A 26454-nucleotide genomic window follows, 5' to 3' on the forward strand; every position below is an offset into this window, starting at 1 on the left:
AATATATGCATCCCGAACACCACCCCTCCCGTAGAGCAGCACGAGCCTCCGCTCTCTGGCGTCAGTACGAACGGCAGGCAGGCCGCCGTGGCTTACGTAGATACTGCCCCGTACCACCGCTACCCAGCACATGCCCTTACCGTCACTGACAATTCTTTCCGGCCCACTCTTATTGCCTGAGTCTACACTTCTACCTCTGTCGAGGCCGAGGAGGCAGCTATTGCCCTTGCCATCACGCAAACCTCCGCGAAGTACATCTTCAGCGACTCCAAACTTGCGGTCTACAACTACGCGGTTGGACGGGTGGCACACCCGGCCATCGGAATCTTACATTCCGACACCGTTCCCTCTCGCGCCATCCAAATCATCTGGGTGCCCGCTCACGCGGCCCATCCTGGTAACGAGGCGGCCAATTTCATCGCTCGAGATTCGACTGACCGAGCAAGCCCGCCCACGCCGGGAATGGATACGCGCGACGCGCTCCTCACATACCGCGATATCACGCAGCACTATCGCCTCTCTCGTCTCACCTTCCCCCCTCCGCACCAATCCCTTTCCCAGCCCTTGGGTTCAGCCAAGTTTTTCAGTTTTTCAGCCCTTGGGCGCGGCCGGGCAGCCACCATTGACCTTTAGCGCAACCACGTGACATGACGTCACGACAGCCGGAGGAAAAGCTGGGCTCCAGCTCGCGCAATATGCAACGCATTCTTGGCTTAACCAAGCTAAGCCAGCCATTTTTTGTCGAGAAACAGTAAATGTAGGAGAAGCATGTGTCAATCGGCGGTTCACTGACAGTTGGGGTTGGGCAAGCACAGAGTAATGCACAAAGGTACTAATGAGCACGTACCTTCGGGACACTAAGAAATATTTTCAAAAGTAACTGAAATCGGCCACATTCAATGCATCAAGGCAACCTGCTCATAGCAAGTCTCTTTTTAAGGGTTTTCAAGATCTTGCCTAATGCGTTCAACGTACGATATGCACTGTCTGTAACAGAGCCCATAGGCTCCGTTCCGTGCGATTTGTTTGAAGCATAGGACAAGTGTCAGGGCTATGTTACTAGTTTTGTCATTGGCTGGAGGTCATCCGTAATAATAATTTTGATGTGGACACAATAACTAGGCGAAATCATTTCAGCTTTTCTAGAGCACTCATTTCTGGCACAGCATGTCTTCTTTGCTTATTAAGATTATTCGTGACTTGCTGAAAGGAGTCCCTCCCATTTTTGCCACATTGTTACGGTGCAGTTTGACAGCACCGTGTGCGCACGATGAAGACGACGAGGAAGTGGTAGACTGTCTCCTGTAGCTGTGACCAGCGTTCGCGATTACCACTAACTTACCCTAACAATATTATTGATTAGCATTATGAAACATTGTTCCAGCGCACATTTGGACGAGGACGACAAGGACAAGCCACAGAAGCCAAAAGTGTCCAGCAACGTTAGTACTTACGCAGTTTATCGAAGTAAGCTCAAGAAAGTTCTAGCTTTCCATTATCCTTGTGTGGTAGCTACCTAATCATTCTGAAACAGGAGGGTGCGAGTATTCGAGCAATGATTGTCTGCTAAAACACAATACGCTGCAGGATATTTAAGCAAATATCGAAATGTGCCGAAACATTTTTTAAAGATAGGCTAATGAGGAGCAAGCCCTAAGAAATATCGGAAGTACAAAGAGAATAAAATATGAGTAAGAAAATGTTTCCTCATCTTTAAGCTTCTGGAGCATTCTTCTTGCAGAGCACTTTATCTCACGCCGTTTTCTTTTCAGTACCACATTTATGTCATTTATGTGCAGCATAGGCCATGCATAGCAGAACTGCTGCAACAGGTTTATGCGACGCTTATTATAGAGCAAATGTTTTCTTATGGCAGGCTGCTGTTTAGCTTATATTTCAGTATAGTGGTCACACCGCACAACTGCGTGACTACACCAACGTGTTCAGCAAAACGTTTCTCCGTGTGCTTCCCTTCCTCTTGCGATGATGGAATGCCACCTGGCTCCCAAGAGTTGTTAGAACTCTAGGCTCACATGACACATCAACTGCCCTACTGCTCCCCCCCTAGTAATATTTCGACAGCTGCTCTTTCACTTCGCTAACTTGCGATATATTTGTGTATCGTTCCGCAGTCGTTTGATGACGCGTGCGGTCTCTAGTGTGTACATTTTCCGCTTTTGGCCTCGCTGCGGTGGTGTAGAACATGTAAAGACAAATATATCATACGCACATCTTGTTAGGCTGGATGTCAAAATTTTGCCAACATGTACGCTATGTAATGGGACACTACACACAGGCACACGGGCCAAGCGCGGCGTCCAGTCTTTGCTTGAGTGTCATGTTCCACTGTGAAGCGAATTTTATTGAACACACATGCGTGCCATGTGACATCGCTTCATATTTATGGAAGCATTCGAGACTAATACAAATAACAAGTTACCTTTTACAGTGAAGCTGTTAGCCTCTCGATGGTCGGCATTTTTCGTTGCGTCATCTGTGGGCAGAACTTTGGGCAGATCTCGGAGGTAGTGCAATATCGGGCCGACCGGCGGCGAAGGTGAAGCAGGCTTCAAGCACTCAGCAAACTTAAGCGATAAGTGCATAAATTATTTGGAATCCCGCATACAGCATAGAGAACAGCATTCGTTTCAATAAAGAACAAGCACAAACAAGCAAAACAAGAAACAATTTATGAAAACTCAAAGGGAAGCTCATTACTTTTCGAAGCGAGATCGGGATGCCTTAGAACACGCACCTATAAAGCGAGATGTAAGAAGGAAGAAGAAGCATGTGCTTGCTGCGGTAAAGCTAGGGAAACTATGGAGCATGTTTTATTAGATTGCGAAGACGTCTACCGAGCGGTCGATTTAGGCACCACAGGCCTCCTTGAAACCCTTGAGTTCAGCGGGAGCAGTGGAAAAATAAACATGTCCGCAACAGGCATTAGTAAGAGGCGATTGGAGGATTGGTGGAATAAAAGTAGGGAAACGACAAAAAACGGAGGCGTACAAAAGCACAGTTCGCAATAAGGGATCAGAAAATTTGGGTGTGGTAGTTCATAGTGTTTTTTTTTCTCTTTTATTGTTTAACCTAAGTAGGACATTAGGCAGTATAATAGCAAGAGCTTGGTGGCGCAACCCACCGCCCCCTTCCTAAGGGGACACTCAGAACATCCATCCATCCATCCATCCATCCATCCATCCATCCATTGAAAAAGGGAAAAAATCTGCTCTTAGCCGTCGCAGCATGCTCCAGTCTGACCAGGTTGTGACGCGGAGACAGGTGGTCTCCTGCAGTTAATAAAAATGCCCCCCGCCTCCCTTCTTTTCGGGATGAGTTGTGCTAGGCAGCATGGTCGTTTTGTTGCTGCACAGGCGGGTACAGTAGTATAGCAGCAGTTTAAAGGTTTATTGTATGCGGACAGTATGTCCGCCATAGATATCAGTAAGATGCGATTGGAAGAGTGGTGAAAGAAAAGTATGGAAACGATAAAACACCGGAGACGTAGAAGAACAAAGTTCACAAAGGGGGTCAGAAAATTTGGTTATGGGAATTCATCGTGGGTTCTCTTTTTTTTGCTTTGTTAACCTGGTAGGACATTAGACAGTATAATAGCGAGAGCTTGGTGACGCAACCCACCGCCCCGTTCCAAAAAGGACGCTCATAACATCCATCCATTCATATTTCAACAGTGGGTCGGTTGAAGCTTTCTATATATGAAATGGTCGGTGCTGCTGATTGATGGTGGCTATAGGCGTGGTAAGTCGTTCGTCACTGCCGCTTTTTGACGTCGCAATCAACATAGGCCAATTTTCTCTTCATAGAATCGCAGACAATGGCTTGCTGCTTGATTACTGCAAATATCAGTTTCAGCTTGAATAGTTTTGCTATTCTTCGGTAATTCGCGACCAAGTATAGCTATAAATTGCCCACTTGAAGTAATAATAACTCATGAACTGTTCATCAGAGCACAAAACAACTTCACATGGATGATAAGTGCACTGTAGCCTAGAGACGCACTAAATATTACTGTTCTGTGCTGAAAAGGAAAAGACATTATTTCATAAACTTTCATTGTTTCGCCCATTTTAATTAGCGCCTATATAAATTTCGAGTTCCTTTACACGTAATATCTCTTCATAGAAGCCTTGTATAGCAATTCATTCAATGGTACAGCAAACTTCATTTTGTTGAACAGTTTTGTAGAACAAGCCTCCTTTGTACTGTTGAACAGTACAAAGGAGGCTTGTACAGCAAAAACGCCCTTTTTTGCACGCACTGTTTTCATTGCAGTTAGGTAACGCTTGAGGCTAGGCGATAATACTAGGTATCATTAGAAAGTGCAGACAGTAAGCTTTCTAATCCAATGTAACTGACATCCGTCAAATGAGCGCAGAAAGCATAGCGCGTCTGCAAACAATGACTAAAACGCGGAGCGCGTGCCGCCAGCGCCAACTGCGCAAATGCGCTAGTGCCCCTGCTCGCATTTTCCTCGTCGTCGTGTTCTTCCCCAGCTGGCTGCGTTGTGCAAAAACACTTTCATCAGCGATGGCGCGAGCGTCGTCGTCTTCCACAACTGGCTCCGTCATCGCTCACCATTCCAGCGCAGAATTCTCTTCTGTCGTCGTAATCGGGAGGCCGCGTTTACGGGGGCATTAGCTATTGATTAAGGGGGTGTGAGCCGTTTAACAGCTGCGTTATCCATGGGGCGGACACGTATAGCTCGTACACCCGAATAACACCCGTTCGAGGAACGCCGGAGGAAGCAGCAACGAGAATGCAAACGGCGCCGGCGCGGAACGACCACCGACGAAGAACGTTGACGCGATGCTGAACGAAAACGACAACCGCGAGCCCGGGCACCTCCGAATGAGCAACGACCCCAGACTCGCAATGCAATACGGCGCATGACACCATGATACCTACCACGCATCATCGGACGTGCATTGATTTGATTCTAGCCAAGAACCTCTATAGGGTGGCAGTCGAACCACTGAGTGTATATCACAGTGATCACAAAGCAATCGTGACTACCCTGACAAAATAAAGAGTCTCAATCGAACATCGACCACTGTCTTTACTAAATCCTCCATTGAAAGACATCAACTCCCATCATCAGACACTTCAAACAAATGACAACTATTCCATCTTTACAGAGTGGAATGGTTGACATTTTTTTCAACTCAATTATTTTCTTATAAGCGCATATATGACTAATGTCATTCATTGTTTCTTTGAGGGGCATCAGAATGACCATTACTCCATAGAAGAGCATCGGAAGTGCTAGTCCTTGCAGGAGTACCCGCATGGGGAGTAACAGCTCATCCCCTCGCAGTTACATCCCAGAAGGACGAATGGTTATGCATGCACTTAACGTTTGCATATTTTGGGGCCCATATTGCTCCACAACAATAATCGGCATCTGTCCTGAGCACCGTAGGTATGTGCCCGGTGCTTCTAGGCCACGAACAACATGCACGCCATCAACGTGACATAGCATTCTCGACAGGAAAGCAGCGCGAGCAGAGTTTTCAAAAACACAAATGCAAGCAAGGCCGATACCGCTCATTGTTGAGGGGACAGCCACAAAGGGTGCAATCTTTTTTAAGAGTGTGTCAGGGCAGTAGCTTTTCAAGATGAATAAAATCAACACCGCGTTTCCTCCTTTTTGTTTCTTGGAGTGTGCAGTGTGAAATGTAGGGCCAGGGCGAAGGCCGCGTAGGTCCCATTAGGTTTTTTTGCTTCGCTGCTGAGTGGGGTCATTAAAAAAGAAAATTAGTTGGCGACACTGCTTTGGCGTCATAGACCCGCACGACAGCAGCTGAACGAAAGCCGCCATGCGACTGTTCACGATGATTCCTACGAATGAGAGCTCTTGCATGCAGCACTTACCTTTTTGTATAACATTTTAGCAAACGCGAAAGCGGCGTTTGATAGCCACGTCCCACGCGTCCTGTCACCACGATTTTGTTTCTATCGGCCACCTTTGTCAGACGCAGTCATAAAGAAGTTCCAAAACACATGGCATTGCCATCGGAGCCTTCCAGCTGAGAATAAACGTTGCGTGGAGGGATAGTGGGGAAAGTAAACGTTGCGCTCTGCAACGTTACTATGATGGCGCTCTGTGTATCACCCTTCTTTTCCATTAACCTGGTGTCAACTGGCGTCACTGGGTATGTGCCACTAGGCATGTGCCCCTCACCAATAAATCTCTTCGACGCTAACTTAGGCAAATGGGCTTACGCCACTGCGTAGGTATGTGCCGGTCTTCAATGACAACAGAAAGGATCCTTTAAAAGTTGTCCCGGGCTCGGCGAAATAGAATTCGCGCCTTGCGCGAACTTGACGGCGTTACCGCTAGATGGCGCAGCGTGTGCAGAGAGAAGTGCGCGAGAAGAGCCCGGCTGCATACACGTTTCAGCCTTGGCAATTGGTGTGTCATGCATTGCTTCAGTGCTAATCGCATTAACGTCGACGATCATCGTGACATGGGTGCTAGCAGAATTTTTTCGGTATGCACAGGTCGATTACCACTTCTGACATCAATATATCCGTACTAGTAATAGGTTGTGTACGGCTTGTAGCGCAACACTACGCGCCACAATGGTTCGGTCACAAAAGACGACGAGGACATGCCCGGCACGCTGACGCTGCGCGAGCAGTGGAATCGGCGCAATCTAGCTTCCGGCTGATTGAGCGAGCTTGGATAAAGATGTAGCTTGTGGAGATCAGGCACCTGCGTCTGCCTGTTTTTTCTTCGTCCACAAATTACATATTTAGCCAAGCCCAGAGGTTCCGTACTTGTCAATGTGTCTGCTTGCAGATGAAGCATAGTTCGTCTTTTGTTGACGTGAAAGCGGCGGTGTGCGTGGTAGAGCAACTCCATCGCCACATGCGATCAGAAATTAGTCGTTTTGTCTGTGTCTCTAACTGCTTCTGCACGAATTTGGGTTATTCGGTAGTTAATGATGTAATGGGTACCACATCGAGAAGCTCTGCTGATGAAACAGAGTTTGAAACCAACCGTCGGAACAACGTGGGTCACTGGTATGTCTCACTGGCTATGTGCCACTGTTCAATTAGCCTTCACAATGCCAACTTGGCAGTGTGCAACTCCCTATGTGCCGACATCGAATGAACCTCAATGACATCTACCTGCAACAGGGTAGGTGCCGCATTTCAAGCAACTTCCTTGACGCCAACTTCGGTCACTAGGTATCTGCCACTGGTTATGTGTCGCTGGTGAATAAACTTCTTCGACACCAACTTAAATTACTGGCATTTGTCACTGTATATGGGCTGTTGTTCAATGAAACTCTTTTACGCCAACTTGAGTGACTAGGTATGTTCCGTTCTTCAATTAGAAAAAAATAGCCTTTATTACTCGTATCTATCCCGTGCTGGGCGGAAGCGAAGCCGCGTCGCCCATAGACAATGTTCTCGGAATGTATATTTACACATATGTGGCATGCGGGCACGACGGCGGTGCCACGAACCTGCACAGCGTGTCAAGAGAAGAAGCGTAATAAACGTGGTGGCAGGTGGCGCGGCGTGGTCGCATCGGCGTTCCTCCAACACGGAAGGGTAACATTCGTGCTAGCACCTGCGAGGTAGGCGTCATGTTTACGCGCTCGTTACCCGAGACCCATTTCCAGACGTAGGCGGGTGTTGCCGCACGTGGTGTAATGCCAGGTATCGGGACACACATTTCCATTTTTTTTTCGGGGAGGAGGGAGGGGGGGAGGGAGGGCCCGGTGTGTTCTGCCCGACGCGCCCGCCCTGAGAGCACGAGCAGCACTCCTTGATGCGCGTTTGTTATATGCGGCAGCCACTTTCACGAAGCGTCGAAAGGAGAACGCAGACACCATTACTAGCCATACTGAATAAGTATATTACAACGCATGGCAACGTCTCTCTAGCTATGTGCGATGAACAGCCTATCGGTTACGCCGCAAAAAAACAGCAGCTTTCACACCACCACCTCACGGTAAACAAGATGCAGAGCAAAGTTCACACTACAGTTGACCAATCATTTTAACTGCGAGCTTCCTGATACAAGATACGTCCCGTGTACACTTCACCGCAGATGGCTCCCTGGCCCACACATCACCGTGCACGTCTGCAACCACGCGCATCAGGACCGTACTTCAATGTTGAACGAATGCGGGAAGTGACACAGCGCTCTGAAAAATAAAAGCGCGGAATTCAACATAAACTTGTTTAATTAAGATAATTAGGAACACAACGCTGCTGTTTTGTGTTCGGAAGCTGGCCGGAACAGGCGAACACTCGCGACAAACTCATGTGGCAGTCTGTACACTCGATTTGCTAACAGAAAGCCAAGATCAACGGTGAGTAATGCGTGGCTACAGATCTCATTGAATAACCATGTGTCAAGCATTTAGTGGATGCTCAAGCAGTGACGCAATCAGAAAGTTAACGCACACGGAAAGTTTAGCACGGATGCAGTGCGCTGCCCCTGCTCAACATATATTTAAGTGCGCAGAAAGCGCTGTAGATGAGAATGCGCACCCGCAATGGCGTCAACCAAATATAGCAGCCATCGCACCATGCGTTAGCTTCCGGTTCTTCTATAACAACTCTTCCTAACTTCACAAGTTCATGTATTCAGAAAATTTTAGACCTGCACGTGAGACTTTGTAAAGTGTCATATATATATATATATATATATATATATATATATATATATATATCGATTAAACCCAAACGAAACAATAAACAACACAAAAAACTACGTTCAATCGATATCCCAGCAAAACCTTCTAAAAAGACGCCATAAATAAATATCACAGGCACACGAAGTGCCTGTGATATGCCTGTGATATGATCAGGATTAAGCATCAGATCCTTGACCGGCGAACAAGGGATACTAAGGCACTAATTGGACTTGATGTGGAAAAAGCTTTCGATAAAATCCGACATTCTTTCATTCTACGGGTGCTATCGGACTTGAATTTGGGGCAGCGGCTTTTCAATTTTGTCAAGGCTTTCCTTACGGATAGAAAGACATGTCTCAGGTTTGGGGAGATAAAATCGGAAGTCGTTAAATTGGGTTGCTGTGGTACTCCGCAAGGATCCGTACTCTCGCCTATGTTGTTCAATCTGGCGATGTCGAAGTTGGCTAATAGACTGGACACTGTCCAGGATATTGGCTATTCTATCTACGCGGATGACATTACTATATGGAGTGTCGGTGGTAGTGATGGAGAGCTTGAGGCTAGGCTGCAGCAGGTGGTAACGCTTACGGAGGAGTATCTGGGTCTCATGGGGCTCAAGTGCTCCTCTAAAAAGTCGGAGTTGTTGATCTTCAAATCTAAGAAGTTAGGTCGTAGGCCGAGGGGTTGGGTACCGGAAGTTGAGCCTTGCATTACAATTCATACTAGGGAAGGGTTGGTGATACCCAAAGTTGAAGCAATCAGGGTCCTGGGTTTTGTACTTGAAGCGAACGGATCGAACATTAGAACCATTCAGCGTATTACCAAGAAAACGGAGGAGGCCATAAGACTTATAAGAAGGATCTCTAATAGGCATAGGGGTTTAGGAGAAGAAGGTGCGATGCGCTTAGTTCACGCATTTATTATGTGTCATTTCTCGTATGTGGCAGCTATGCTAAATTGGAATAGGGGGGAGAAAAATAAATTGGAAGCATTAATCAGAAAAGCCATCAAGGCTGCGCTTGGTCTGCCTATGACTACGTCAAACGATATGTTGTTACGACTGGGTTTGCATAACACTTTAGATGAAATTGCTGAGGCTCAACGTACCGCACAGAGGGAGCGGTTGCTAGGTACACCACCGGGTAGGTATATATTAGAGTCAATTGAAGAATCGATGGCTGTGTCGCACGATAGGGCGCCCCTACACGAGTTGAACGTGAACCTTAGGGCAAATATCATGGTTCGTCCATTTCCGCGGAATGTGCACCCCGTGCACAATGTAGGGAGGCGGGTCGCGAGAGCTAGGGCTTTGTTGCGAGAGGCAAAGGATCAGGAGGAGGAGTCTGCGTTTGTTGACGCCGCATGGATTAATGGTAAAAATGCTTATTCGGTGGTGGTAGTAGATGGCAAAGGGAGCGTTAGAAATGCTGCTTCCATTTATACCAAAGATCCGGGGGTTGCTGAACAGGTGGCTATTGCTCTAGCACTAATTGATTCTAGAAGAGTTTTGGTGTTTAGCGACTCGCGATCTGCGATTGCAGCCTTCTCGAGAGGACTTGTTGCGGAGCCGGCTAACAGACTGCTGCAGGGTAGGGATATCACTTCGCATACCGTTACTTGGTTCCCGGCGCACATGGGGACAGTGGAGGGAGCCCCGCGTAACCTCAACGAGGTGGCGCAAAGGGAGGCACGAGGATTAGTGTGCCGTGTACTCCCTGAAGGGGCTGGATCTCCCGCTCCTGAGTACAGGGACCAACTGTTAACCTACAACGAAATCACCAAGCACTATTACTTAGGGCGCAGGGCATTCCCGTTGCCACATCCTAAATTAAATAGGCCGCAGGCGGTTACATTAAGGCTTCTGCAGACACGGACGTACCCTAACCCTGTCATCATGAATAAAATTAATCCGGACTGCGGGGTTTCAGTCTATTGTAATAAGTGTGGGGGTTTGCTCGATTTACAACACATGCTGTGGCGCTGCTTGGCGTTGGCCGGTGATGGTTCTCGAGGTGAACAGTGGTGGCAGCGAATGCTGCACAGTGAAGTGCTGGCGGACCAACTCGGGGCTGTCCAGAGGGCCCGTGTGATAGCAGAGGGGCTCGGCCTCTCTGTACCGACGTGGGAGTGGCCCGCATCAGTCCCAGACTGATCCCTCAGGACCTAAATAAAGTTCTTCATACCCATACACGAAGTGCAAAACTGACTCCCACTTAACAGTGCACTTATACAGCTCATCTTCGTCAACAACCAATGCAACAAACACATAGGCAAAATAGAAACAGCATCGAGAAAACAGTGCAAGGAGATTATCTCTTTAGGCACTGAACTTTAGCAAGCTAGCCGTTTTCTTTAGCAGCACAAACAACGAAATACAGCAGCACAAGAACATGTTCTGCGACATGTTTGCACAAGTTAAGGAAATAGTATTGATCCCCCAGTAACTGGCCGATTTTTAAACCACCCAGTAACTGGCCAATTCTTAAACAACGCAAATTTCATACACAAATCGTAACAGATTGAACAACGGTATTCAATTAGAGCGCCCTTCACAGGAGCGCCTTCACCGCGTCTGCAAATAATGAAGCACCAATGAAGACGAGGCGTCCATGAGCACCTTACTTCTCACTTTCATGGCAAGCCAAATCGTAGACAAGGTACGAGTTCTGAACACACGACGCCAAACGGTGGCACATGTACCACCATGGGTGTAATTCTGAGTGACACATTTACACATAAACAGAATAAATTAGCTGATTTACCAAACTTGCCACAAGAAAAATAAAAAATAATAACGATGTTATTCCGCTACTGCAGGCACATAAGCACCAGCACAAGATGTAATATTCACACATAAACAGTGAAACAACTTCTCCTAGGCCCTTCAGATCGAGTGTCTAGCTTTCGCAAGCAAAGAAGTGCCTTTAATATACATGCAACATATTCTCAGCATACACAGGCACACTTGCCCCTGTACTATGAACTGCAGAACAGCAAGATATATTTGTGAACGTATTACAATCACATCAATGACTCAATCTGGAAACTATTAATTTTTTTTACTGCGAAACGCATATTCATCAAACCAACCCCAGTTTCTACTGGCACTAGAAACGCAAATTAAAAATTTGCTTAAATGGAGACAAGGCAAGAAAAGCTGCATTTCCTTAGTGTTCGTTTCCGTTTTTATAAATTTTGTTCCACTTTCCTTTCCTGCGGCCACTATATCAAAAGAAATAATAAAAATATTGAATGCCATTCTGCAACCAAACCAAAGCTGCAACAAATAGCAAACTGAAAAACATGAACGCTAAATAGATGGTATATTGAGTAGTTCGTTTATTTAATAAACCTAGCTTAGCAAGATTACCACCTGCTCGATCGTCTTATAAAAACATAGTAGTAAGGTGCGCGTCAGTCAGCATGAACGGCAAAACACTAGCACTGAGGCCCTCAGACAAATAAATGCATAACTTGAAAAATTAACATACAACATCAAACGTATTCACAGAGAATATTTCAGTAACCCTGAGGATATATTATGCGCATTGTCTGTGTGCTTTCCACGGACACAAAGGTATATCTAGAACATATGCATCACACAAATTTTCTGTTCCCAAATGCCTTATGTGATCAGTGTTTGTACTGAATTAACTGCTGGAAGCAGCTGTAACAAATATGCATTTCTCAGCTACTATGGGTCACGTCATTTTCCTTATATCCGCATCGGCAATAAGGTTGCAAATTTGAAAAGCATATGTACGTAGATTGTACGATCTACATTTAGCTTACAAACTGGTAGCCCACCAATTTCACACTGGTCCCGGGGAAAGCATGAACCATATTTATACAACCGCATGCTATTGTTGCACTGGCTGATATATGGATGCCGAAATCTCTATCATCCAAATATTAATTACCATTATGTAGGTGGCTACAATGATGACTCAATGCTTCTGATAATTCTTCCCTGCACTACATACGAGACAGAATTTGGCATTTGAAAGAGCCGGTCTCCTTGGCAAAAAGGTACTTACACAAAAAAGATTCCAGCAAAAAATGTGGGATGCATCTTAAAAGTTTAATTTGAAGCAACACACGCGGAACTGTGCTGATGTCCCATCGTTCTGTCCGGATGGAAATTATTTTCATGTGAACTAAATAAGACACAACATAAATCATTCTCAGATGAGGTGCTCTTATCACTAATCAGCGTATTCTATTTTTTACTAATCAGCCTAGCTTTTCAACTTAAGTGCAACTTCAGAAGCTGCCTTGTCAAAGTTTTAATTATCACAAGGAAATAAAATATTGTTGTATACATGTAATGGCAGCTTCGATCATATTTCTATATCTAAACATACAAACTCTCAAAGTACTCCTCTATCAAATTCAAGTACAAAGGTAAATATTTTCCTATTTTCTTGCGACTGTACGGCTATTTTACGCTCATATAGCTATTTTTAGCACAACTATATTGACACAGTCTACAGTACTATCTTCCTCTCACAAGACCAAATGAGAATATTATATTGTCTATAATTCCATTCATTAGCTTCATCCATTTCAGACAAGAAATCTCTTGGAATTTCATTTAGAAAAAGGTATTTGTATTTTTTCTTAGCCGATGCCCAAGTTGGTAAAATTGTCATTGACACAGTACTATATCAACTCCATTGAGCCAGACCGAAGGTAACTTTCTTCAATTGTGCGCCAATAGAAGTGGCACCTAATTTTTTTGACACAGACACTCTAGAAAATCACTGCATTATTTCAACCTCATGTGCCTAATGGCAACATCTAATGATATCTTCGTTGTTTAAATTGATTAACAAGGCTCAAATTGGGAGTTCCTCGATGCATCGCAAGACTTCATGCTATCATCCCTGTGGCATCTTCCTTTGTTGACGTGCACACTAGTCAGCTCAACCCTGAACTCTATAGCAAATCTGTCAAAAAAGTGGAAGAGATTGTAAGCGCCTCTTCCTAGGTACAGACAGCCATACACCACTGTGACAAAAGGTATATTGACAAGACAATCTTTTGGTCGCATTACTAGATTGTCTTTTTTTATAAATAGAGGTCACTGAGTTGTTTAAAAATGCTTGCAACACTGGTAGCACTAAACTTTGGTGCCTGTGCATCGTAGTATTCTGAAAGCGCATGACTGCTCCAGGTGCAACCTGTTCTTCACATAGCCAAGTACTAACGCTTGTAAGCCAGCACGTCTCATAGCCATGCATTTACACTGCGGTATCCTGTTGAAGGTACACTTGAGTGTAGAGCACACGCGAATGATGCCTTCACCCCACACTTCAGCAAATTGTCTGTGAGTCTGGCATCGTCCGAATTTTCCTACACACCTGTGCACTTACATAGGTTGAGCTAGCACTTGTAGCTAGAGCACCAGTAAAGTGAGAGCCACACATTGGGTGTCCCCTTCAACATTGGACTGCACTGTACACTTTCGCTGTTCTGAGCACATATAGGTGCAAGACCTCACGCAATCCGCAGAGAGCTTTGTCTCCTCAATTCCACTTTTCTTGATATACTCATGAGAAAACCTTTAAGCATACATAAACTTCTGCACAATACTTCAGCAAACAGCGCAAAAACGGGAAACAGGAAAGGAGCACACGACACAGGCGCTGACTTCCCACAGATATGTTTATTTCGCAAGAGCGAAATATATATGATCGTAAACTGTATATATTCCTCGCTCCCGCAATAAACAAATCTGTTGGAAGTCAGCGCCTGTGCTGCGAGCTCCTATTCTATGCCCTGTTATTGCGATATTTGCTGAAGTATGTGTTTGTACCAACAAGCCCGGCTAGCCAACATTTTGAACTTCTGCACAATGTCTATTACTCTTATGAAAAATGAAGAAAACATCAAGCACAGATATGCACTGCACCATTTTAGAGATTGAAAGACCCTTCCTTTCAATGAAAACTGAATGACAGCTTCAAAACCTCCAACAAGTGTCTAAAGAAAAGCATAGCCATCAAGTGTCAAGTACTATTTTGTAATATAAACCGAATTCAAAAGAATTTGCGATGAGCAATGTAACCAACCTGGATGAACTGACAATATGAGTAAGCAGCATCATCTCCAAATATGTGCACTAGCAAGGAACTCCCTATTGTACAAGTGTACAATACCAACAAATCAATTTAAGTCAATAAGAAATTGTGTACATCAGATGCCTCCATGTTTATGATAAGTACAATAAAATGCGATTCGCTTTTATGCTGACAGCATAGTTTAATCTTTACTAATAGTTCCTTTTTTACCTAACCCATTCATGCCTAACTAGACCTTTGTGCTCCCAGCAGCCTTACATGTTTTATAAACTGTTGTGAATTACTACTCAAATCACAAGAGATTCTTGAATCAAACGACTGACGTTGCCATTACCAGTACAGTGCACCCCTCCGCATGTATTGCACCACTTCACTGCATCTAACTATATTGCTAAATATGCAGCATTAAAGCAAACGCAAATTTATACCTAAAGTGTGACCCGTGCAAAGTAAGTGCTACGCTATTTGCTCTGGTGTTCCGCATAGAACGAAGTACTGAAAACAAGGATTCCTATAAGACCCGGTGGGATCTAAAGTTCGTCGAAATGCGCAATCGCCAGACGTGACCCTGACGACAACACGAATGCGAAGTATAGGTGCAAGAGCACATTAAATGCAAGTCACCTTATTTCAACATAGCTAAACACTGTGACAACACCTTCAGTTGTGCCTGATGTAAATATCTTCTATCGCGTTTCGTTCCGACAAAGGCGGAGACTACGCGATGCATACAGACCACGAGCGGCGCCATCACACAAGTGTGCCCAGAACCCAACGTTCAGTAGACACACGGAGTTCGCGAACAGACTAGAAATGTGAAATTCGGAGTCCAGTGCTCCGTTCAGACACGTTTGATGTTCCTGCACGCCAGCACTTTTGGTGTCGATGTAAGACTTGGTCAAAGATCGCCGCTGCCGTTCGCGCATTCGTAAAGACCAACGAGGCTCGCGTAGCGCCAGTCGGCGGATCACGAGTACACCCTAGGAAGCGATCACGCGGCCCTGTCCTTGGCGTCGAGGAGGTGCGAGGCAGCCTGGTCGGCGTCCCAGTTGAACGCGCGCAGGGCGGCCTCGCACTCACCCCTGCCCGCGATGCCCAGAGACTGTAGCCGTGCCAGCTGGGTCTGCTGCAGCGCCAGCTGCGGGTTGCCGCGGGCCAGCGCCAGCGCGCGCCGGCACTCGGACTCCGAGATGCCCGGAAGACGCGAGCGCAGAAGGGACAGCGCTGCCGCCGCCGCCGCAGACGAGCCAGCAGCAGGAACCTGCGTAAGGGTCACAGAAATACGCCTTTAAGTATCATCAACGTGAAGACTTACCATCGACCTTACGGTAGGGCAAACGATTCATCGGCCGTAGTCCTGAACCTTTTCTACCTTTAGGGAAGGGTGCCCAAGGGCCCGGGAAGTCGTGCGTTGGCATCGTGTTTCTCGGAACACCTATGAGCAACACAACCCCATAAATCAAGCACGCTTCAGGCAGCAAATGTAGTCTACTATTCAGCGTGAGTGAACAAGTTACTGCTAGCACTGCAAGAACCATCTATACACCAGTATTCGACATGAGTAATGGCAGTATTCAAATATCCCACTTAATGTCGCTGTAAAGACGCATGTGCGAAAAACAGGTACGTACGTCGGCCAATTCTCTTGGGGTTGGTCCTACTAAAAAAAACACATTAAAAGTGCACAAAATATCACTGCAATTTGTCTGACGATAACACGCGACAACATTAGCAAAGCTTGAGCAAAATGTTGAGCAAAATCTTCAGCAAGCACAACTCAAGAACAGCGTCAGCTGAAACCTAACCCTCAAAGGGCCGGAATGATGTGCACACGTAACCTTCAGCTGATGCTGCAGTCTATACAGAGACCACTCGTGTCTGCAGAAGTTTACAAGACCGCTACAAACATTAGCAAATAAATCTGGCAGCGTGTGCTGCCAGATTTTATTCGCTTCGCATCGCAAATTTTGGGCCTTTCTAAGAAAAAAGAGCAAGGCAGTTAGCCATATTGTACACGAGGGGAACACTGTCAACGAAAAGCACAATTCTGCGCATTATTTTAATCAATACTTTAACAGTGCTTTTTCTAACTCTGATACTAATACACTACGTAACCGTACGCCATGCAACTCTGCACTTGCTATTGTGTCGCTATCAGGTGTCGTTTTAATGCTACTCAACCTTAAATCTAAATCCTCCTCAGGTCCAGATGATAAACCTAACGTTTCTTTTGTTTTGTTTTGTTTTGTTTTGAGGAGGTATGCCGAAGCATTAGCACCTTTTATAGTTATATTTCCAGTGTCTTGGTCTTCAGCTACCCTGCCTAGAGATTGGCTTTTGGCACGTGTTGTGCCTGTACTGAGAAAAGGTGACGCCACACCATAGTAACAAGTTATCGCCCTACATCACTATAGCTTCATCGTGTTGTAAACTACTTGAACATATCATAGCTAATGAAATTATTAAATTAATAGGTGATAACAACACAGTTTCTTCTTGCCAACACGGTTTTCGCAAGGCTGTTTCCCCTGTAACACAATTAACAACAATTATTCACAATTTCGCCAGTGTTCTTGATAGTACCGGACAAATTGCTGTAATATTTTTAGATTTCAGGAAAGCCTTCGATCTTGTATCACATAGCATGCTTATTAACAAACCAGAATCAATTAACCTTCCAACCTACTTAGTGAAGTGGGTAGCTGCTTATCTGACTAACCGCATGCAGTTTGTTTCAATTAACGACCATTCATCCAACGAACTTCCAGTATCGTCTGGAGTGCCAGGCCACAGGGCAGTGTACTTGTCCCTTTACTATTCTTGATATATATTAATGACAATACGAATGAAATTAATTCCCCTGTTCAAATTAGGTAATTTGCAGACGGTTCTGTAGTGTATAATGAAATTAACTGCCAAGAAGATCTATTATAGTACTAAACTAATCTCCAAAGCATTCTTTCTTGGTGTCGTCGGTGGAGCACGGAATTAAATTCTAGTGAAACAGTCTACATGTCCATAATCAAAAAGAAAATTACAGGAGTGTCGTTTGTCTACAAACTAGGTTCCGAACTGCTTACGGAAGTCAACGAGCACAAGTACTTGGGAAGCACAATAACCAACAAGCTCAGCTGGAGGACTGACATTTCTAGCATACGTAACTCTTCGTTCCGGCATCTTTGCTTTCTCAGACATAAGCTAGAGCATAGACCTCCCAGTAATAGGTTAACGGCTTATACATCACCAATTTGAACTAAATTCGGATACCTCAGCATTGTCTGGAATCCCTATACAAAAACTGACATCGATACTCTTGCACTCATACATCTTAAAGCTGTCAGATTCATCTATTCTAAATATCGTACAAGTTACTCTCCCTCTAGTTTAATGACGCAGCATAACATTCAGACTCTTCATTTACGAAGAAAAATACAGGCTGAGATTTCTGTTTTCGCTTAAACTGTTTCTCTTGTCTGTAATCCCAGATCCTTATTTGAAACCACTTAAAGCACGTAGGACACTGCATCGTCAGTCTGACTCTTGAACACGTTATCACAACCAAACTAACGTTTTAAATACTCGTTCATTCCACGCACCATAACAGATTGGAACAACCTACCGTTTTGACAGTTATTTAATGCTGATTTCTTAGAACATATAAGTCTTTGACATCGCTGGCACTAATATACCGTGAATTTATACTCACATTTACCAGTTTTCTTGTGTTCGGTTATCCTGTGTCTAGTCAGCTGCAGTAACGGATGTGTAATTTTTTTATGTGCGTGTGCGACATATTTTTTGACAATTTGGTTGTGCTTCAAGTGCGCAAACAACTTTGTATATTATTGCGTTAATTGCTACGCTTCATTGCCCTTGTACATGATGTTGCTACTTGATAATATTTGTACGGTTCGTGGCTTTTTCCTTTTTTTTGCTTTTATATTTGTTAATGCTTTGTTGCTAGGTATGTGATCTTGTTTATATACTAACAATTCTATGCGTTGCTTGGATATATATTTATGTACTTTTGCAACTCATGGTTAAGCCCTCTGTCAGGCCTGCAGTGTTCTGTAAATAAATTAAATAAAATAAGGCTCGCCACTGATTTGCGGCAAGGCCCACCCAATGTACCAACGTTCAAAGCAACATGGGTAATTGAGAGTTTTAGTTTAGGGGACGCGAGCGGCTTGCGTACGCAAGAACTAGGGGCGACGATACTGCGCATGCGCAGACCCATACGTAAGTGTCCGCGCATACGCAGTACAGTCGCCCCTAGTTCTTGCGTACGCAAGCCGCTCGCGTCCCCTAAACTAAAGCGCTCTACTAATGGCAGGCTTTACGATGTTGCCACTCGTTCTTTAGAGCTCTGACTTTCACAAGCACAATGTATGCGCTGTTCCTGCTGAATGCACATTCATGTCACCTCGCGGCCTGCGGTGATCCCCTGAAAATGGCCGCACGCACGCGCACGGCGTCGCTGGCCCAGAAACCGGAGAAAGTGAAGGAGTGCGCTTGAGCGTGTCACGTGCACGCGCAGCAAGCGCGTCCTAATCGCTTGCGCACGTACGAAACGTCATGAACGCGGAGAAATCTGTGGTGGCTTCAAACGGATACCTTTGTCGAAATAACCTTGAATACGGCGACGGGTAAGTATAATTTTGATTTGACTTGATTGGTTGATTGCAAACATATGTGCGGTGGACAGAGAGGAAAATAATGAAAGACGCACGCTGGCAACGACCACAAGAAGAAGCCCGACGCCAAACCACTGTTTAGGAAGGGGGGATAGAAACACGGCAACTGAAGATAGGAACAGCAGTAGCGGGAGAAAGAAAATGAAAGACTGTCGGTCAAACTATTTGCAAAATAATGATAAAGAAAACAGAAAAGGTCTGAGGGCTCGTCAATCACAAAAGAAAACTGAACAAGGAACACACACGGATAGCGAAGTCAGTTAATTCTAGAAAAGTAAGGAGGGTGCGATGAGCATGGCTGCGTCGCGAGGAACAGCCACCAGAGGCCAAGAAAACTACAGTCCATGAGTAGCGACGTGCACTGTGCGACAAAAGCAGGAACCTCTAATATTAGGTGTTCATGGGTCTCGTAGCAACAACACGACGGACACTTCCTTCTCAGTAGAGAAAACATTATGCGGATCCCACGCACTGTGGGAACCGGTGTAAGCGAAGCTTTCTGTGCTGATTGCTTTGATTGGCGACAATTAGCGCTGATGTTGACGGCGAACGTTTAATTTCTTGAACGTTTATCCAACACGACAGCGATTAGTTAACGTTAAACGTTATTTTGTGTGAACCACTGCTGTTTGCGTAATACAGAGAACACCTAGGGACAGTGCCTGAGAGAGAGGATTCAGCATATTCATTGCCGCACATGGAGCATCACATTGTGGCAGAAGCATTAAACTCTAATTGAAATATGGGGCCGTACGGACCGAAACCTCAGTCGGATTATGAAGGACACCGCAGTGGCGGACACCGTGTACAACGTGTCCCAAAATCTAAGTGCACGTGCGTGTTCCCTTTCCCTCCCGTCGAAATGCGGCTGCCGCGGTCGGGATCAAACCCGCGACCTCGAGCAATGCCCACAGCCGCAAAGCAACCACGGCGGGCATGGAAGTGTTGATTCGAGGTGCCGACGATTCTGTGATGTCGCCTATAGACCGTTTTTTCGTAGGCGCCGCCATATTTGGACCGCAGTGGCGCCGCCTATGAGCAGCGCCATACTGGCTTGGGTGAAAGCGGTCTTTTGCATGGCAGGTATACGCTCGGCGGTGGGTTCTGGCGTTTGTTTTCGCGGTCGTGCGGTCTATTTAGTATGACGTGCGTCTTCTACGTGGTAAACGGTACGTGGTAAACGGTTCTGTGAGACGTGCTCAAATGATTGAAGGCGTTGTAGCCGGAATTTCTGCTGGCGTTGAGGTGGACGGAACACGCAGCGCGAAGTGTGCGCGCATATTTGAGCCTACAATCAGCCTCGGAGATCAGTTGTGTATTTCTGAATGTTCCAATCACTAATGTGATGTTATTGCAGTATTATCCTCTACTTCTAAGCTGCGGTTTAGGAGCCATGAAACATACGCGACGATCGTAACAGTGTGTGTGCCGTTCTGCTATATACGATAGGAGCTGTGTTGTTATACTTTGACAAGCGCTCATACTGTTCACTGCAGGTTACATTGCGTGACTACTTGGTTGGGTGGATGAGGTTTCCACCCATGAATAAAATAGTCTTGGCTAGTAATAGCAGCATACCTTATAGTCTGAATTAAGCTTGTCCATCAAAGCGACCGTTTACGAACTTCGCTAGCGTCCTAAGCAGTAGTAGGTGCTGGATTATGGATATCTTTCTTAGCATACGGCATCAGCGGTTATATATTTATAAACGTTGTGCGGCGTTAGTCCGTTTTCTCTTGCTTTTTTTAGAGAAAGATGATGATAACCGAATTTTTTTTCCCGGTTGTATTCGTTCAGTTCTCTACGACGCACTCACGTATTACGGAAATTTTGCGCTCAAAAATTGCCATCGCATTCTTTTTATGCGAACCCTATCATATATTATCGCTATATACAGGCCAAAAACACAATGCCGAAGCACACAGCTTATATATGTATCGTGCTGGCTCACCAACCGCAGTGATCGCTGTGTTGAGCAGCGCCATGGGCCTCATGCAGCAATGCTAGCGTAGGCATATGGTAATTTCAAGCATACTAGACTAGAAATGCGTGAGAACGATGCCAGTGTATCACAAATATTTGATAGCGCCTGCCGCTCAGATGTTTTGTGGTTGCCTTAGGTTGGCCGTGCATGAGCATACACTCTTATGTTTTATGTTTTACTCCCTACGCCATTCGATCAGACAGTGAGCTGATTTACCATTTAATGCTGGTAATACAGGGACACCGGTTTTCTTTGTTGAATTAAAATCGATATAAGCAAAATAGTGAACAACACATACACGCACCGCGACTGATAATGCGCGTACACCGCGGCTAATTATGCGCGTCACATTTTTGCGCCCCCAAGACATATTTCTACCTACAGTAGTTACCGATGCACCGAAAGGCTTCCCTGACGACCTTATATGAACGAACATGGGGTAAATTTCACAAAGTAAGATTTAAAACATCTCTAAATCGTTCCGCAGCACGCGACAGCAATACTTTCAAGCAGCGCCGCGCCGGATCGCCCAAGCCAGAGAGGAGAAAAGGCTCTCCGCGCGCCCTATCCTCCTCGCCCGATGAAACGGTCTATAGACCCTACGGTGTGCTTTAATGCGGCTGTTTCTGATCGCCGTGTCAGAGTTGTCTGCTTGACAAATTCGCATGGTGTTTATGTTTCAGAAATAGCAGGTACGTAGCGTTCCTTGACCTTAAATTCATCCAGTTTGCCCGCAACCGCCATCGTGTCTATAGACCTTCTCATAGGGCGAGGAGGAAAGGGAACGCGGTGAGCCTTTCCTCCTCTCTGGCTTGTTTGATCCGGCGCGGAGCTGCTTGAAAGTATTGCTGGCGCATACTGCCGAACGAGTTCGAGATGTTTCAGATCGTACTTTGTGAAATTCAGGCAATGTCCGTTTATATCAGGTCGTCAGGGAAGCCTTTCAGTGCATCGATAACTACAGTATACGCGGAAGTATCTCTTGGGGGAGCGAACATGTGACGCGCATTATCAACCACGGTGTGTGTATGTGTTCCGAACTATTTTGAGTATATCCGTTTAAATTAAACGAAGAGAACCGGCGTCTCTGTATTGCCAGCGTGAAGTGGTAAATCTGCTCACTATCTGATTCCTTGACGTAGGGAGTGCATGCTCGTGTACCGCCAACCGAAGGCAATCACGAAACATCTAAACGGCAGCCGCTATCAAATATTTGTGATGAACCGGCATCGTTCTCATGCATTTCAAGTCTAGTAGGCTTGAAATCACTATATGTCTACGCCAGCTACCTGCAAGAAGCCGATGGCGCTGCTCAACATATCGACCACTGCGGATTGTGAAACAGCATATGATACATATATAAACTATGTGCTTCGGCATTGCCTTTTTGCCCTGTAAAGCCATAATATCCGAGAGGGATCGCATAAAAAGAATGCGATGGCTATTTTTTTAGGACAAAACTTCTGCAATACGTGTGAGTGCGTCGTAGAGAACGGAACGAACAAACCGACCATAATGTCGAGACTTGACAAATTTGAAAACAACGTGGCCAACCTAAGTCTTAGGGTAGCCAAACTGCAGCCAGTTACCAGCGCAGGGGCCCCAATATAATTGGGGTCGCATCTAATCAATTCCACGACGCCGCTGCAAGCACCAGAATAGCATCTGGGGTCGTTCAGACCGCCACCGCACGACCAGACCAAAATAGGCAAACACGGTAAAAGAGGCACGCTGACGATATGCCAGTCGAATTGCAGGAGTTACGCCGAAAAAAAAAGCGGTCCTTCAGCAACACCTCAAAAGTAAATCGAAACCCGACGTAATAATGCTACAAGAGACACACGAATTAGCAAATTTACCAGGTTACCAAGCCATCGGTCCCACATCCGGGGAGAACCGCGCGGTAACTACTTTGGTCAGGAAAGGCATAGTGGTCGTTCGTCACGACATTAAGGTAGCGCAGATTGAACAAGTATTCCTAGAAATTATACCCAGAAGCAAGAGCCAATCCAGAACGTTTATCCTCAATCTATACAGCAACCCCGCGCACGTACGGCAGCGCTTCCTAGCCCTGTTTAGGAGGCTCCCCGACGTTGCGGGCTCCCATCCCCGACTAATCGGGGGAGACTTTAACGCCCCGCACGGAGCGTGGGGCTACGCCTAGACGAGAGCCAAAGGCAAGGGTTTATGGCAGGTTATACAGGAGACAGGCCTGACCCTCATCACGTTTACTTTCTGCTCATTAGAGAAACACATGGCTTCTGGGACAAAACAAAACGCCCCTTTAAACCTTTGCACTGAGTTGTCAATTCGATTTTGTGCTGATAGATCTCGTGAAAAAAAAAACACGCATTTTATCTACGCTAAGACATCTATCACAGCATGTTTCCGACTGACACCAAACGCAACGTGTTACTTTGGCCAGGGCGCGGCAGATAAGGCACCAGCTCGATCCCGATGTTCTCCTTTATTTTGCTCTCTGGATGACTCAAAGGGAGCTTGTTCGAGGGCGCTGCTTTATTATCCGGGTGGGAGTGCAGTCACGTGGTAATCTCCGTATTTCGCAGGGTTTATTTATCAGTCGAAAAATGGTAACTACGCAATTAGTACGTCGCTAAAGATATCGCAGTTAGATGTCCCTTGGCTGTGCCTTCAAATGCCTCATTGACACTTTGATAATTAGAGTCAGTTTTAACGACGGCTCACCAACATTTTTTCGTGGCACAACGTACAGCAGCAGTCTCGATTTAGCTATCGCTTCACGGTGCCTTTCGTCTTTTGGTGCCTGTTGAACATATGCTGAAACGTATGGCAGTGATCACTTACCTACCTATGTACAACTGACATGGTTTACAAGACTCCCAAGTTCTCATACGCGACTCACTGACTGGGATGCTTTTCAGAACAAGCTGGAAGAATCCTGCAACTCTATCATTTCACCGAAAGAGATTGAAGAGCGCATTACAGCAGCAATGCACGCAACAACACGCATAAAGCGGGAGACACACGGTCCGATTCGGTGTCCGATCCGGCGTCCGACGCGCCGGAACGGCAGCCGGAATCGAGGTGTTTTGCCGTGCCGAAGCGCCGGATCGGACGTCCGGCGTGCGACAAACCGGGCAGATTTTCATCGTCCGACGCGTCCGACAACCGCACCGTCGTTTGGCCGTAGCCAATGACAGCGTGGCTGGCATGTGACGTCCTCTGATGTTCCCTCCACAGAGGCGGTGCTGGCTCGCCGGTTTCTCGCAGTTTCTTTTTTCCTTGCCTGCTGTAGTTTGTTTCCGACACGAAATAGTTACCAGTTCAGTAAAATTATCTCGAACGTGCGCCTGTTATGCAAAGCAGCGCCTAGTTAAGCAGCGCCTAAGCTACTGGCGAGATCGGGAGCCGCGATGCGAGGGCATTTCTGAGCGAGGCTGCTCGCTTCGCTTGCACGTTTGCACTTCGCAACGACTGCGTCGAGTAGACCAATTGCATTTAATTACGGGCGACCCAAGTGTACAGTGTTAATTGTTTTGGCAAACATAAGCGCTCTTCGATGCGCTCTGGTTGGATCGTAGGCCTACCGGCTCTATCGCTGGCTGTTAGCGGAGTCGTCAGTGGACAACGCGCCGTCGTGAAGTGTTCTGTCACTCGCAGGGGCATGATTTTATTGACAGTGTTCGCGTAAAGCGAAGCAGTGTTGTGCAGAGTTGTTTGTATTGCATTTCTCGACGTGGCTATGAAGTCAAGCTGGGGGGCTGGATCAGGGCGGAGCTTACGCGCCGCTCAATCTTTCGGATGCACGCATCGTGTGCCCCGAATCGTCGTATGCCGCATGCCGGAGCATGCGGCGCCGCACGTCGGATCGGACGCCGAATCGTACCGTGTGTCTCCTGCTTAATCCAAACATCAAATTCAAGAACATCCGTTGACGTCATATATGAAGAGCTGCGGGCAGTCCGACGTCGCGCCGAGAGGAAATACAGGCCAACTAAATTGATATCAGACTTGAGGACGCCACGCCGTGTGCAAAAGAAAATTCAAAGATACTTAGACAAGCTCGACAGACAATGTTGGAAGTCCTTTTGCACCAGCCTGGACCCGAGAAAACTGTTGTCCACAATATGGCATGTTGTACGAGCACTACCATCTTCTCCACAACAGCTACGTCCCTTCCGAGCTTTGGCTATCATCCAGACGCACAGTGAGAAGTAAATCACGGAAGATTTCTGCATGCACCTCTCCGGATCTACAACATCGGTAGCTTCAGCGCTAAAATATGCTCCTCCAACAATGGGCGATCGTCTCGACCTCCCGTTCACGCTGCAAGAGTAGTGCAGCGATTTCCTCTTCAAGACACTCAAGTGCGCCTGGGCCTGATGGCATTACCTATTCTACCTTGCGCCATCTAGGCCCTCGAGCGACTGAAGAGCTACTAGCTTTATACATTCTCTCTTGGTCCTCGGGAACTGTGCCTGCACACTGGAAGACAAACAAAATCGAGGCATTATTGAAACCAGGCAAGACACCCCATGCTATGCTTTCCTACAGACCTGTGACGCTTGCCAGTTGCATAGGTTAAACCATGGAACGCATGGTTTTGACGCGCCTGGTGTGGTTTTTGGAGAAGCGAAGGAGAAGGAGATATATCCAGACGCAATGACAGGTTCCCAAAAGGGTAGGTCGTCAATCGACAGCGTCATTAACCTAGTAACAACTGTTGAACATCAGAAACGTCGCCGTCGATTAACGGCTGCTTTCTTGATATCAAGGGTGCTTTTCACAACGTTCTATATGATGCAATTTTAAATGTCCTAGAAGAATCTGGCATCGGTGGACGTACGCATCAATGGATAGCCAGCTATCTTCAAGAGGGAACGATATTCATGACAACTCCAGACGGCGAAACAAGAAACCACTCCGTCTATCGTGGGGTGCCTCAAGGAGGTGTATTGAGCCCAACTTTATTAAATGTCGTTCTCATTGAGGGACTGGTCAAAGAACACGCAGGCACAATCTCGGTCTCTGTG

The 26454-nt window shown here is 46.2% G+C and overlaps 1 protein-coding gene across 3 annotated transcripts in view; it reads right to left on the bottom strand.

Annotated features, from left to right (window-relative positions):
* The window catches only part of Ack (activated Cdc42 kinase), a 121112-nt gene that overhangs the window by 6239 nt on the left and 88419 nt on the right, over positions 1–26454 (bottom strand). The window contains exons 8-9 of one of the 3 annotated variants that reach the window (XM_065439813.1): positions 15842–16022; positions 7908–8183 (exon numbers count right to left, since the gene is read on the bottom strand). In XM_065439813.1, coding sequence (XP_065295885.1) covers positions 8107–8183; positions 15842–16022 — 258 coding nt within the window. In that variant the 3' untranslated portion in view covers positions 7908–8106. Of the gene's footprint in view, positions 1–7907; positions 8184–8721; positions 8827–10876; positions 16023–26454 lie in introns of those variants that run through there. The other 2 variants (XR_010566194.1, XM_070538345.1) reach the window with 2 other exon arrangements.

This window comes from Dermacentor albipictus, chromosome 5, assembly GCF_038994185.2.
Source record: "Dermacentor albipictus isolate Rhodes 1998 colony chromosome 5, USDA_Dalb.pri_finalv2, whole genome shotgun sequence".
In the NCBI taxonomy this organism is placed as follows: Eukaryota; Metazoa; Arthropoda; class Arachnida; order Ixodida; family Ixodidae; genus Dermacentor; species Dermacentor albipictus.